Below are 13,870 nucleotides of genomic sequence, written 5' to 3'. Positions count from 1 at the left end.
ATTTTTAGTAGAGACGGGGTCTCCGCTCTTGCTCAGGCTGGTTTCGAACTCCTGAGGTCAAACGATCCACCCGCCTCGGCCTCCCAGAGTGCTAGGATTACAGGCATGAGCCACCGCGCCTGGCCTGAGCCCTTGAACTTTTGATGTCCCCTCTGCCATTACCCAGGCCCCACCCGTGTTGTCTGAGCATGTCTGCCCTGGGTCTCTGCCAACTAGCCCTTGCCAACTAGCCTTGCTTCACACCTGCCCTCCCTCCCTGTTGATCAATAGGATCCATTTTAAATGCAAGTTAAAATGCAGGTTTTTTTTTTTTTTCTTTCTTTCCATTGATAAGTTTGTAGCGATCACCTGATAGTGACCTGAGGCCTCCTAGCTGCTCAGGATTGTAATCGCTTAGCATTAACCTCAGCAAACAGTTTAAGGAGGCACGTACTTAGGCAGCACGCCCTATGGCTGTGAGGCGCAGTGCAGCTCTCCATAAAAACGCCAGGGTAGGGCCAGAATTCTTGACTGGAGGCAACCCTGGCTTCTACCACTTTGTGTCATCATTACAACTGTGCAGGTAGCTGGCTGAGGACTTTAGAATCTACCTGTGTACTTTTCTTACCTACGTGCAGTTTTCACTGTATGAAAACTTTTAAGTTTTGGGCACTGGTAAGAGTGGACTGTACAGTGAAGGGTATGGTGAAGAGGAAAAATAGAGAAAAAATGGTATTCTTAATGTGGATTATCATTTTTGGAATAGGTTACGAACATATGTTGAAGATAAACGTTTACTCCTTTCAAAAAAGTAAAAATGTGGCCTCACTAGTTAGAAAGCAACAAGAAGAGAGAAGCGATAGATCAGGAAGGCGGTGACTCAAAGGGAGAAGGAATCTGTGTATAAAGCCATTAGGTCGTGTTTGCAAGGACTTTTCGGGTTGACTGAGATACTAATCAGGTCAGATCACAAGAGCAGGCTGGGTTCAGGTTGTAAAGCCACCGGAGGCTTCTTTTTAGTTAAGGTCCCTTGCCTTGGATCTGGGACACAGAAAGTGATAAAAACCCAATTAGGATTATCAGGTACTCTGGAAGCAAGGTGGCAACAAGGTGGCAGGCAGACTTTTGTTACAGGGAAATCTAGATAGGGTTTGGGTATTTTTCTTTATAAAAAGAAGATGATGTTAATCCAAGGAGCGTAACACATAGGACCAGAAAGCTTCTGACCGTAGGAAAAGATTAATGTTTACTTGAAGGCAGTTGTTACTTCTAGGGAGTTGCCTAAACCCAACATACTGTATTAATTAGATGTTGGGTACTTTGAGGTTAATCTGGTGCTGAGATCTTATATTTTCTTTATTTTTTAAGCCTTACTCTATATTTTTTGTTTTATCTTAGAGTAAGGGCGATGTTCCTTATTGGGGTTAGAATTAAAGTTTCATTCTTTCTTTCTTTCTCTTCCTTCCTTCCTTCCTCTTTCTTCTTTCTTTCTTTTCCTTTGATACACCGTGCTTCGGCTGGATGGCGTGCCTTGGTTATACCTGTCGAATCACTTGGTTTATGACTCGTGAATACTAAGGGCCTGCATCTTCCTGAGGAAGATAGTTAGAATCTTAGCAAAAAACTAAGCCGTTCTTAGGCAATGTGAATCACAAATTTTAATCCTATCACAAGGAAGGCAAACTTTCTATACTCACACTTCTAAAATTGTTATTGTATTTATAAGCTGTGGCCCCCTGTCTTGCGTGGGTGCGGGTGATCGATCTTTCTTGGGTACTTCAGCTCTAGTTGTTACCTTTGTCAGTGGGAAGCATTTGATTCTCTTAATGAGTCTTGAGCGAAGGTTAGAAAGTGTCCTCAGCGGCTGAATGAACCTCAAATGGGGATGGAAATAGAAGCGATGGCTGGTGTTGGAATTAGGATATTTTGGATTCCGAAGACATGGGGAATGGCTGAAGAAGTGGGCGTTTTTTTGTTTGTTTTTTTGAGACAGGTTCTCGCTCTGTCACCCAGGCTGAAGTGCAGATCATAGGTCACTGTAACCTCAAACTGAGACTCCTGGCAGCGATCCTCCTGCCTCCTGCCGCAGTCTCCCAGAGTGTTGGGATTACGTAAAGGCGTGAGCCACCGCGTCCGACTGGTTTAAGAAGTTTTTAAAGTAAAGGTGCGAAGTCCATACATTACAGTTGGCCCTAGGTATCTGCGGAGGATTGGTTCTAGGATTCCCTGGGACACCAAAATCCCATGGGTACTCAAGTCTCCCTTATAAAACGCTGTAGTATTTGCATATAACCTATGCACATCCTCCCATATACTTTAATTATCTTTAGGTTACTTACTTTTTTTTTTTTAAACTTCTTTATTTTATTTATTTATTTTTTTTGAGACAGAATCTCACTGTGTTGCCCGGGCTAGAGTGCCATGGCGTCATCCTAGCTCACAGCAACCTCAAACTCCTGGGCTCAAGCGATCCTCCTGCCTCAGCCTCCCGAGTAGCTGGGACTACAGGCATGCGCCACCATGCCCGGCTAATTTTTTCTATATATTTTTAGCTGTCTGATTAATTTCTTTCTATTTTTTTTGGTAGAGACGGGGTCTTGCTCTTGCTCAGGCTGGTCTTGAACTCCTGAGCTCAAATAATCCGCCCACCTCGGCCTCCCAGAGTGCTAGGATTACAGGCGTGAGCCACCGCGCCCGGCCAGTTTTCTAGTATTTTTGAGACTTTTTGCATCTCTACTCAGAGAGATTAGCCTATACCCTAGTATGGTATATACTGCATCATTATCTAGTATATATAGTGTGCATATGTGCGTATATGTATGCAAATATTGTTACCTAGTGTTTGCGATCTCATTTATCTGGACTGTCAGTTTACTGTTGCTTTTCTCTCTACAGAAAGACGAAAACTCTCCAGATGTCTTCTAGTAATGTCGAAGTTTTTATCCCAGTGTCACAAAGTGACACCAATGGCCTACCCAGGTCAACCTCCAACGACCTGAAGACAATCAGTGAAGGAGCGGTATTAAGTTTTCATAACATCTGCTATCGAGTAAAAGTGAAGAGTGGCTTTCTATGTGGTCGAAAAACAGTTGAAAAAGACATACTGTCAAATATCAGGTATGTGCATGAACTTTTTAAAAGATAGCTTTATTAACCTACAGTGAACTTCACACGTTTTTCCTATGACCAGTAAAGCTGCTATGATCGTTTGTGTACAAGTCTTTGTACACACTTTAATTTTTTTGGCTAAACTAGGAATGAAGTGATTGGATCACATGTTAGGTATATGTTTAACTCTCAAAGGAACTGCCAGAAAGTTTTTAAAAATGGCTGTACCATGCGCATCAACTTTTGCTCGAGAAAATAATTAACGTGTCATTTAGTTTTTCGTGAGTGAGTCTTGTGGTTTGGTGGAAAGAGGCCTGGCGGTATATGATTTACTGCTTTTTGATCATATTTTTGGTCCCGTATACTGCTTTTTGATATAATCGTAGTCTCCGAGCTTCGGTTTTCTAATCTGTGAATGGAAGACCCGCTGATGTGCTTTCCGAGGCAGACACCTTATTAGATACTCGTGCGCTTTATGTTCTAGGAGCAAGGAGGTTGAAATGGCAATATATTGTGAAAATACTTTGCTTTTCGAATAGACTTGTTTTAAATGTTTAAATTTACTTAATGCTTTCCCTCTACTAGGCAGAAAATATTTCACTATAGGATAACTAGAATTTAGCTTAAAAAGTCATGCAGTTGAAGTCCAAAGTGATGAGAATTTCGGATCCAAATCAGTACATTTAATTATATGTTAAATGCCCCTAGTAACTTGATTTTCATTCTCTTCATCCAGCATTGGATTTATCATGTGGTGGAGGGAGTGAGGGGGGCGGGGAAGGAGCATCTCTATAGAACCTGCTCCTCCCAGCGATCTCTGTTATTTCACAGATGCTAGCCGTTGGGATTGTTAAATGTTTTTCTGAGTTCTAGAGACCCGAACCAAATTCATCCCCTCTGTGGTTCGGGGAGGGAATTTGGGTTTGCTCAGACGGCATGGCCTATGTGTTTTGGTTATTCGTTTAATGAGGAAAATGCTTCCTCCTGGACAAAGCTAGCAACTTTTTCTGACTCTGCAAGGCTGGAGGAGTGGTTATATGAAGAGCCCTTTGGCCCAGTGTGGCTGCAAACCTTTATGGAATCAGGTGTTTCTCGTATTTTCTTGCTGTTTTGTATGGGACTGTCACCTTTTCTGTTCGTAGCAGCCAACCTCTTTTGGAGGACCAGGAAATTACAAGAGAGGAGAGGAAATTTGGGGGGTGGGTGGGAGCGAAACATGGGGATCTGAGACTTGACTGAGCTGAGGCTAGGAGCTGTGCAGGACTAGAACCTTCTGCGTACAGCAACACCTGCTGTCATACCTACTTCCTTGTCGCTTTCTCGTATAGCAGCGGTCCCTAACATTTTTGTCACCAGGGACCGGTTTCATGGAAGACAATTTTTCTATGGACTTGGGGGTATGGGAGTGTGGTGCATTGTGGGGGTGGAAGGTGGGGTGGGATCAGGCGGTGATGTGCGGCCGGACTGGTACCACTGCCTGGGGGGGTTGGGGACTGCAGTAGGTTAAGAAACCCTGACTAAAAGATAAGGAAAGGAATGATGATGCAAAGCTTTCATCTTTTGCTTACATTCCTAGATAGAATTGACTGACTCTTTTTTTTTTTCTGAGACAGAGTATCACTTTGTCACCTGGCTCATCCCCCGGGCTAGAGTGTAGTGGCGTCAGCCTAGCTCACAGCAACCTCAAATTCCTGGGCTCAAGTGATCCTCCTGCCTCGGCCTCCCGAGTAGCTGGGACTACAGGCACTCACCATCACGCCCGGCTAATTTTTTTCTATTTTTATTAGTGACAGGGTCTCGCTCTTGCTTAGGCTGGTCTCGAACTCCTGACCTCAAGCGATCCTCCCGCCTCGGCCTCCCAGAGTGCTAGCATTACAGGTGTGAGCCGCCGCGCCCGGCCTTGATTGACTTTTTTTGAAAAAGCTCACAAGCTTTTTGTGAAAGATAATAATTGAGAAAATATTGGTCACATCAGATTTTTGTGCTGAGAGAGTTGGAAGGTAACAAACGATGTGACTATGTGCAGGTTGAATGTATTTAAAATGCGTACTGGGTCAGGGGACATTTATCTTGCTTATCTTTTAAAGCTGGTAAATTAGTAACTTGGTACACTATAAGTCTCATCTGCTCAAGGCTTCACATTGTTGTTTATGGTCAGATGGTATGCATTTCAGCAGTGGATGAGTTCATCCTTACGTGCATTCTCGGGCTCATAAAAACACAGTTAAATCGGCCGGGCGTGGTGGCTCCCGCCTGTAATCCTAGCTCTCTGGGAGGCCGAGGCGGGAGGATCATTTGAGCTCAGGAGTTCAAGACCAGCCTGAGCAAGAGCGAGACCCCGTTTCTACTAAAAATGGAAAGAAATTAATCAGACAACTAAAATTAGCCGGGCATGGTGGCGCATGCCTGTAGGGAGGCTGAGGCAGGAGGATCGCTTGAGCCCAGGAGTTTGAGGTTGCTGTGAGCTAGGCTGACGGCATGCCATGGCACTCTAGTCGGGGCAACAAAGTAAGACTCTGTCTCAAAAAAAAAAAACACAGTTAAATCTTGCAGTTCTTTCAGGTTTTACTGTTGAAAGGACACCGAGGACTGGTGTTGTCGCTTATTTACATTTCTGGTTTAGATATCCATTAGAAAAATCATCCCTTTTTTGGCTGAAGTTCTTGCAGTCTTTCTCCTGTCTGCTGTCTTCAACTAAGTACAGTTTCTGGGGTAGGGGAAGGGTCTCTCTCATTTATATTCTTTTTGATAGCCACCATCACCATTCGGATAGTTAAGTATATTCGAAAAGAGCTGATGAGATCTTGCTTTTTATTTTTCCTTTGGACTTTTTGCAATCTCACTTCTAGTAACTAAGTAACTATCACCTGATGTCCTTTATGGGGGTGGGGAGGAAGATAAAACAAAATCTGACCGTGAGAATTCAGAAAGGTATGATTCCGCCACCTTAGGAAAAATCTTCCTCTTATGATTCCTTTGTCTCCATACCCAGCATTTGTGGTTTTCCTCATCGATGCTGAAGGTCTCCGGAAAAAAATGTCCATTCCAGTAGATGTGTGGATATCCTGTAATCTTCAGGGAAATTCGTTATACTGATTGGGGAGTTTTTAGTTCCTAATTTATTTCGAAATGATTCTAGATTTAAACCTTGCAGAAACATAACCCTTTTCCAGCCAGATGCCCCAACTGTTAATATGTCACTGCAGTTGCTCCCATCGCTTTGTCTTTTTTGTTCCCGTTGTCATTAGTGTTTTTCCTGGAATGTTAGAGGGTGGGCTGTCCGCATGGTGCTTCCTTAGTCCTACCTGCTCTGGTGTGTGGTTTCCAGAAATAAGGACCCTCTGCTGTATAACCACGCAGTTGTCGCTGGGAGAAGCCGAGGGGAAATGCAGCCTCAGAATGAGAACAACGGCCGGTCCTCAGGGGCGGCTGGTCAGCCTCACTCCTGATGTAGCTGGCCGACCACAGCATCGCGTCCTTTCTGTCTCCTCTAGCCTGGGATATTCTTGTCCCATCTCACACCAGGTGATGTTAAAATTGATCCCCCGATCGTGTTGGTGTCCGTCAAACTTCACCGTAATGTCACCATTTCCCCGTTTGTAACTGATCAGTATTATAAGGGGAGACAAACTGGCATCATTCCAGAATCCTGTTCCACATTAAACGCACCAGCTTCAGCCTCCACCGATGCCTGCTGCCCGAATCACCCACCGCCATGTGATGGCTGCCACAGGGTGATTTTCTGTTTTCATCAGCTCTTAGTTTGCATTCTGCTAAAAGGAAACAGCTTCCTCCCTCATCAGCAGTGGGTTCGCATTTTACTCAGTAGCATTCAACAGCAATGCATTATTATTTATCTTGATACTCCTACTATTTCTGAGTGGATCAGTGGGAGACCTTGCAAAGAAGCTGCCTCCTTCTCTTCCTTCCTTCCTCATTATTTTGACGTATCTCCTCATTCTTTGAGTATTTCCTTGGCATAACAAGAAGTTCCAGAACTCACTGTTTACTCACCCTGCCTCAGACCTGGAAGCAGCAGTTTGTTTTCACGGAGGGTGGCATTTACAAAACCAAAATCTGGGTGATTAGAATGTTCATTGCTATTGGGATGTCACTGCTTCTAGACTTTCTCAGTGGACAGACCTAATGAATATATAGATGCCTATGTGTACGCACACGTGTGCATCCCATACATGTGTAACTGTTTTTTGGGGGGGGACAGGATCTTGCTCTGTCACCTGGGCTGGAGTACAGTGGTGTCATCATAGTTCACTGCAGCCTCTACTCCTGGGCTCGAGTGATCCTCCCACCTCAACCTCATGAGCAGCTGCTACTACAGGCATGTGCCACCCCATCCCCCACCTGCCAAGTTTTCTATTTTTTTTGTAGGGATGGGGTCTTACTGTGTTTTGCAGGCTGGTCTCGGAGGCCTTGGTTCAAGTGATCCTCTTGTCTCAGCCTCCAAAAGCACCGGGATTACAGGTGTGAGCTGTCATACCTGCCCCCCCTTTAATATATATATATACATATATATATTTTTTTTTTTTTTATTTTTTGAGACAGAGTCTCACTCTGTTGCCCGGGCTAGAGTGCTGTGGTGTCAGCCTAGCTCACGGCAACCTCCAACTCCCGGGCTCAAGCGATCCTCCTGCCTCAGCCTCCCGAGTAGCTAGGACTACAGGTATGCGCCACCATGCCTGACTAATTTTTTCTATATAGATTTTTAGTTGTCCAGCTAATTTCTTTGTATTTTTAGTAGAGATGGGGTCTCACTCTTGCTCAGGCTGGTCTCGTACTCCTGACCTTGAGCGATCCTCCTGCCTCGGCCTCCCAGAGTGCTAGAATTGCAGGCGTGAGCCACCATGCCCAGCCTGATACATATATTTTTTGAGACAGGGTCTAGCGTTATTGCCCATGCTATAGTACAGTGGCATCATCATACCTCAGTGCAACCTCAAACTCCTAGGCTCAGGTGAGTCTTCTTCCTTAGCCTCCTGTGTAGCTGGGGCTACAGGTGTACTCCACCATGCCTGGTTAATATTTTTATTTATTTTGTAGAGACAGGACTTACTGCGTTGCTCAGGCTGATCTCGAACTCCTGGGTTCAAGTGAGCCTCCCACCTTGTCCTCTCAAAGTGCTAGGATTACAGGCATGAGCCACTGTGCCCCGCCACGTATAACTTTTTTAAATGGCCTCACACACAGACCTGGCCAGAAGGAGCAAGAGGAGTGGTGGGCGGCCGCTCCATAGCACGCTGGGCGCTTTCTCTGTCTTTCTATAGCTGTCTGTATGTGTAGGTTAAAACCCATGACGTCTCACTAATACCTCCAATTCCATTCTAACACCCTAGGATTCTTTCCACATTTCCATGTTTATGGAATCTTCTGAAAAAGTGGAAAATCTGGCTCACATAATCCCTAATATATTTACTGATCTGTTCAATTTTCTTATTCCCCGGTATAAGCAATCACCCCATTCTCCGTGCTCTCCCCTCCCTCCCATCCCCCTTGACAGCTTGTGTTTCTGGGTGCTGGCGTTGCTGCACCTTTACCCAGAATTTTCATCATCCCCCTACTAAGAAAGGAAGGGCACGGGGAAGTCTAATAGAAATGATCAACGTATTATTTGAACATGTAATAACAAGTAGGGAATGTTACTAAGCTTTCTTTCCAGACAGAATATGTCTATTTCCAGGAAGTTATTCCCTACTTCATGACTTCTGTTTTTTATTAGAAACTTTTTTGTCTTCTTAGAAGTAATTCTCACTTATAAACATGTAAAGATTCATTTATTCACCAAATTTTGAAGGCCTGCTAGGGGTAGAGCATTGCACAAGATGTTATGGACACAGGTGAGTCCTCTGTTCTCAGGAACCTTGTAGCCTAATGGGGGATTCAGAAAACTGGAGCACGTTCACTGTTGTTCTACTGGAAGGATTAGAAGACACGATAGAATTCCCAACCCTAAATTGGAGGACCTAAATTGGAGCATGGAGATTGAGAAAGTGAAGATCGTGCGTGCGTGTGTGTGTGTGTGTGTGTGTGTGTGTGTGTGTGTGTGTTGGGCGGTGACGATGGAGGGGGCCGTGACCTCTCTTGTCCATAGACAAAACAAGGCCAAGGGATTGACCATTATCCACTAAAATGTAATAGACGAGACTCACATCCTTTGGGTAAGTTTCATTCTACCAGTTCAGTATTCATTATTCAGTGGTTGTAGATCACTGTGCTGCATGTTATGGGCGGGGGGAGGGTGCAGGAGGTAGAAATAATATGTCATAATTTTTGTTGGCAGGTCTTTGTTGGTGCAGTGAGGGACACAAATGCGGTGAAGTAGTAAATAAGGGTGGGGAATGAGGCTTAAGGGGTGATAGAAGGGTGGAGGGAAAAGGTGGGGAGACCAGTGAAGTGTAGATCATAGACTAGAACAGGTGTCTGCAGACTCTTTCCATAAAGGGCCATAGAGTAAATATTTTCAGCTTTATGAGCCGTACATCTGTGTGGCAGCTACTCAACTATGGTGTTGCACGAAAGCGGCCATCAGCAATACGTCAGCAAACGAACATGACTCTTCTAATAAGCCTTTGTTTATGGAAAGAAAAAACAGGTGACCAGTATAGCGTGCTGATCCCTGGACCAGAATGTAAACTCCACGAGGGCCTGGACTTTGTTTTTTGTGTGTCTGTTTGGTTTGTTTTCAGCTCTATCCCATGTCCTACAACAATATTTTGTGCGTACATAGTAGACATTCGATAATTGTGTTGAGTGAATGGAGTTGGAATTAGCCACTGCTCCAAATTGAAACTCTTGGAGTGTGTTTAGTGCCAAAGAAGCCAACTGTTTGTCTTAGAGTGTTCCTATTCAGGTTTGGGTTAATCATTCAGTATTGCTTGGTCTTTATTTGTTTTTTGTTTTTTGTTTTTTTTTTGAGACAGAGTCTGGCTCTGTTGTGCCGGCTAGAGTGCCGTGGTGTCAGCCTAGCTCACAGCAACCTCAAACTCCTGGGCTCGAGCGATCCTCCTTCCTCAGCCTCCCGAGTGGCTGGGACTACAGGCATGCGCCACCATGCCCGGCTAATTTTTTCTATATATTTTTAGTTGTCCAGATAATTTCTTTCTATTTTTAGCAGAGACGGGGTCTCGCTCTTGCTCAGGCTGGTTTCGAACTCCTGAGCTCAAACAATCTGCCCGCCTCGGCCTCCCAGAGAGCTACCATTACAGGCGTGAGCCACCGCGCCCGGCCAGTAAAAGGAATTTAGCAAGACCTGAGCCATTTTTCTTAAAGGTCCTGACTAGTGCTTAACATCCTTTGTGTATTACACTTCTATTAATCTTTTATCTGTAATTTCATCAATTTTTCATTGACTGTATTCAATGCAGAGCCTAAATTTTTTTTTTTATTTGTAGCAAGAAGGTTACATCTATGAACAGATCCTAAATTAATAGAACCCAATTTAAAGCAGAATAATAAATCAGTGTATTTTTGTGTTACAGTGGGATCATGAAACCTGGCCTCAATGCCATTCTGGGACCCACAGGTGGAGGCAAATCTTCGTGAGTATGAGAGAGAGTATATGTAAGCTTTTTCTGTGTGGTTTTAGTGTGCTTTTCAAAATCACTTTTTGGTGCACAGGTATTTGTTGAGCATTTGCTGTGCATGTCTGGTCTAGTTCCAGGCACTGTGGGTGACATGCGGTTGTGCTAACTTGTGGTTATGTCTCAAGGACCAGGAAGTGGTGTTAAGTCAGCTTCACTAATAGGGCATGACACGGTGATTAGCATATAGTGGTTGACCATGTTATGAGATAATGGGGAGGAAAAGAAAGAGGATGATAAAAGTGGAGAGATGGAGCAGAAGGTATGAGTGAAGGCATGAGTCCTGGATGAAAGAGCACTTTGCCCTTGTTGGGACCACCAAGGTCAGACAGCTGGGCGGGCCATGTGGAAGGTCTGTGCTAGATTAGCTTATGGTGTCTTTTGCTTGGGGCCTCTCTTGTAGCATATATCAAAAAAGGAAGGTGGGAACTTAAAAATATATCCAATTTTAGTTAAACTGTAGAATTTCTTGACTGGCTAATTTTCTAACTTGATCAGAATTCAGATTCAGAGTAGCAGAGAGATATGGCCAGTGTTGGAGGAAAAAGCCCCCACAACATGTATTTCCTTTTATAGGTTATTAGATGTCTTAGCTGCAAGGAAAGATCCACATGGATTATTTGGAGATGTTTTGATAAATGGAGCTCCTCGACCTGCCAATTTCAAATGTAATTCAGGTTATGTGGTACAAGTAAGTATTAGTGGGCTTTCGTTTTTGGTTTCCTCTGTTTCTGTACAGGCATGTGCTTTGGCTGGTAGTTCAGTGTGCTTCTAATTGATTGTGTGACATGCTCGTAGAACCACATTTCTTAACACCAGTTTTTCACAGTCTCCCGTAAGATTCAGGGTCGTTTTAAGTGAAAAGGCAGGAAGGATCTGGAATATGACCCTAGTAAGGGCAATGCTCGTTTTTATACGATTTCTGAAAGATACTACTGTTATCCTTTTTTGTCCCTCCCTCACCTTTTTCCCCCTAACTTAGAAAGATGTTTTTGGCAAATCCTTGTATAAAGCAGTCTGGAAATGTCTTCTGGTGGTCATCATAATTACCTGCCTTCTATTTGGGTGTACGGATAGGGGATGGAGGTGATTCCATGAGCCTTTGCAGCTGTCTGTGTATGGAATTTTTGCCACTTGCAGTTTGAAAGTTCATCATTCACTAGAACTTTATCTTAGCTGTGTTATTTATGTGGATTAAGTTACATATAAGAAAGGGTGACGGTTTTAGGAAAGACTTGGTATGTCTTGTTAAAATGCCATTTTGCCTTAAGGATGACATCGTGATGGGCACTCTGACGGTGAGAGAAAATTTACAGTTCTCGGCAGCTCTGCGACTTCCAACAACTATGCCGAATCATGAAAAAAATGAACGGATTAACAAGGTCATTCAAGAATTAGGTCTGAATAAAGTGGCAGATTCTAAGGTAACGCGGAAAAAAACTGACGAACACTGTAGCAAATAGGACCTCCTCTGTGTGGATGCAGTGACTTTTATTCAGAAGTTTTCTATAACGTGTATGGTCAAAAGTGGCTGCTCGCCAGGCTCGACGGCACGCACCTGTAGTGCCAGCTACTTGGGAGGCTGAGGCGGGAGGATCCAATTGAGCCCAGGAGTTCGAGGCTAGGCCGGACAACGCTGGGAGAGTCTATCTCTTTAAACAAACAAAAAAAATTGATTGCTTTCTGTAACAGTGAAAAAAGCAACTTGTAACATTATGTGAAAGTGGAGATTAATCTGGAAAAAAGTCTTCACAGTGGCTGAATCCTGGAAATGAAGTGTGGCAGTGTATAGCATGCAAAAGTGTTCATCACATGGCTTTTCCCGTATGTCCTCCCTCACCCTCCCTGTGGAAGTCATGTCTCACTTGATATCTTTTTTTTTTTTTTTTTGACACAGAGTCTTGCTCTGTGGCCTGGGCTAGAGTGCCGTGGCGTCAGCCTAGCTCACAGCAACCTCAAACTCCTGGTCTCGAGCGATCCTCCTGCCTCAGCCTCCCGGGTAGCTGGGACTACAGGCACGCACCACCATGCCTGGCTAATTTTTTCTATTTTTAGTTGTTTGGCTAATTTCTTTCTATTTATAGTAGAGATGGGTTCTCGCTGTTGCTCAGGCTGGTCTCGAACTCCTGAGCTCAAGTGATCCTCCTGCCTCGGTCTCCCAGAGTGCTAGGATTACAGGCGTGAGCCACTGTACCTGGCCTTCATGTGATATCTTTGCATTAACTTTTCACCTTCCTATTTTTCACTCGTTCCTTTTATCCCTTCTTCCTCCGGGGGGCTTTGTTCCATTGCTTTTGAGGTATATTTCTGAAATTGACAGATGACTACACCATAGGATTCTTGCTCTATATGTTCCACTTTGCTGTAGTTTGGCTTCCAAAATTATATTTAGTCAAATTAGGATTTATTTCTGATTTGAGTAATGTCCAAGTTATTTTTCTATAGCCTTTCTTTTCCTACTTTTGTCTCCCATCCATTGGCTGATACTTCATACTGTACTTTCTGACAGTCTTTTATGTAAAGCGTATTTTGCTTTATTTTGTTTGGAAGAATAACTCTGAGATGCCACCATTTGCAACTTATATTTTTGTTTTATGAGCGATTGGGTTTTCTTTGCTTTGGTTCTATTTATTTATTTGATTTTGTCTTTCGAGTGAGGTACTTTCTTTCATTCTGTTCTTTACTTTCAGGCAGTCATTGCTCTTAATTGCTTGCTTGGATTTCCAGGGCAAATAGACTCCAGACACCATTGTTGACTTCCTAGAGTTCATTGATCCAAATGATTGAAATGATACATCTAAAAATTTTGCTTTTTATGAAATTTTAAGCGTAACAGAAATGTAGAGAGAATTGTCTGATTACTATAGTAATTATATGATTATAACATAATTTATTACCATTCACCTAGAGGGCCGAGTTATTAACCTTAGGTGTAGACAGGGTCAACTTGGGAAGCTTCACGGGGATTGAAAAGGTGCTAATGCAGCAGGGTAGAAAGGGGACTGTCCTAGCTTGTAAGTCCACTCCGAGACTTTTGGGGGTGGGGGATGCTAAAAGGCTATCAAATTATAGGTGCTTTCACATTTTCCTCTTCTGTCTTTATCTCCCTTTCTAGACTGATTTCACTAGGTCAAGGCCATATCTTTGAGCGTTCTAACCTTCAAACCAAATATTAGACTTGATGAAGA

At 43.6% G+C, this 13,870-nt stretch overlaps 1 protein-coding gene across 2 annotated transcripts in view; it reads left to right on the top strand.

The window, feature by feature from the left end:
• The window catches only part of ABCG2 (ATP-binding cassette, sub-family G (WHITE), member 2 (Junior blood group)), a 51,625-nt gene that overhangs the window by 11,357 nt on the left and 26,398 nt on the right, over positions 1–13,870 (top strand). The window contains exons 1-5 of one of the 2 annotated variants that reach the window (XM_012647247.1): positions 2,069–2,143; positions 2,875–3,096; positions 10,581–10,640; positions 11,259–11,373; positions 11,954–12,106. In XM_012647247.1, coding sequence (XP_012502701.1) covers positions 2,894–3,096; positions 10,581–10,640; positions 11,259–11,373; positions 11,954–12,106 — 531 coding nt within the window. In that variant the 5' untranslated portion in view covers positions 2,069–2,143; positions 2,875–2,893. Of the gene's footprint in view, positions 1–2,068; positions 2,144–2,874; positions 3,097–10,580; positions 10,641–11,258; positions 11,374–11,953; positions 12,107–13,870 lie in introns of those variants that run through there. The other variant, XM_012647246.1, reaches the window with a different exon arrangement.

Source organism: Propithecus coquereli, unplaced genomic scaffold, assembly GCF_000956105.1.
Source record: "Propithecus coquereli isolate 6110/MARCELLA unplaced genomic scaffold, Pcoq_1.0 Scaffold26, whole genome shotgun sequence".
Lineage (NCBI taxonomy): Eukaryota > Metazoa > Chordata > Mammalia > Primates > Indriidae > Propithecus > Propithecus coquereli.
The sequence above is the reverse complement of the archived record's forward strand: the minus strand, read 5'-3'. Positions and strand labels throughout refer to the sequence as shown.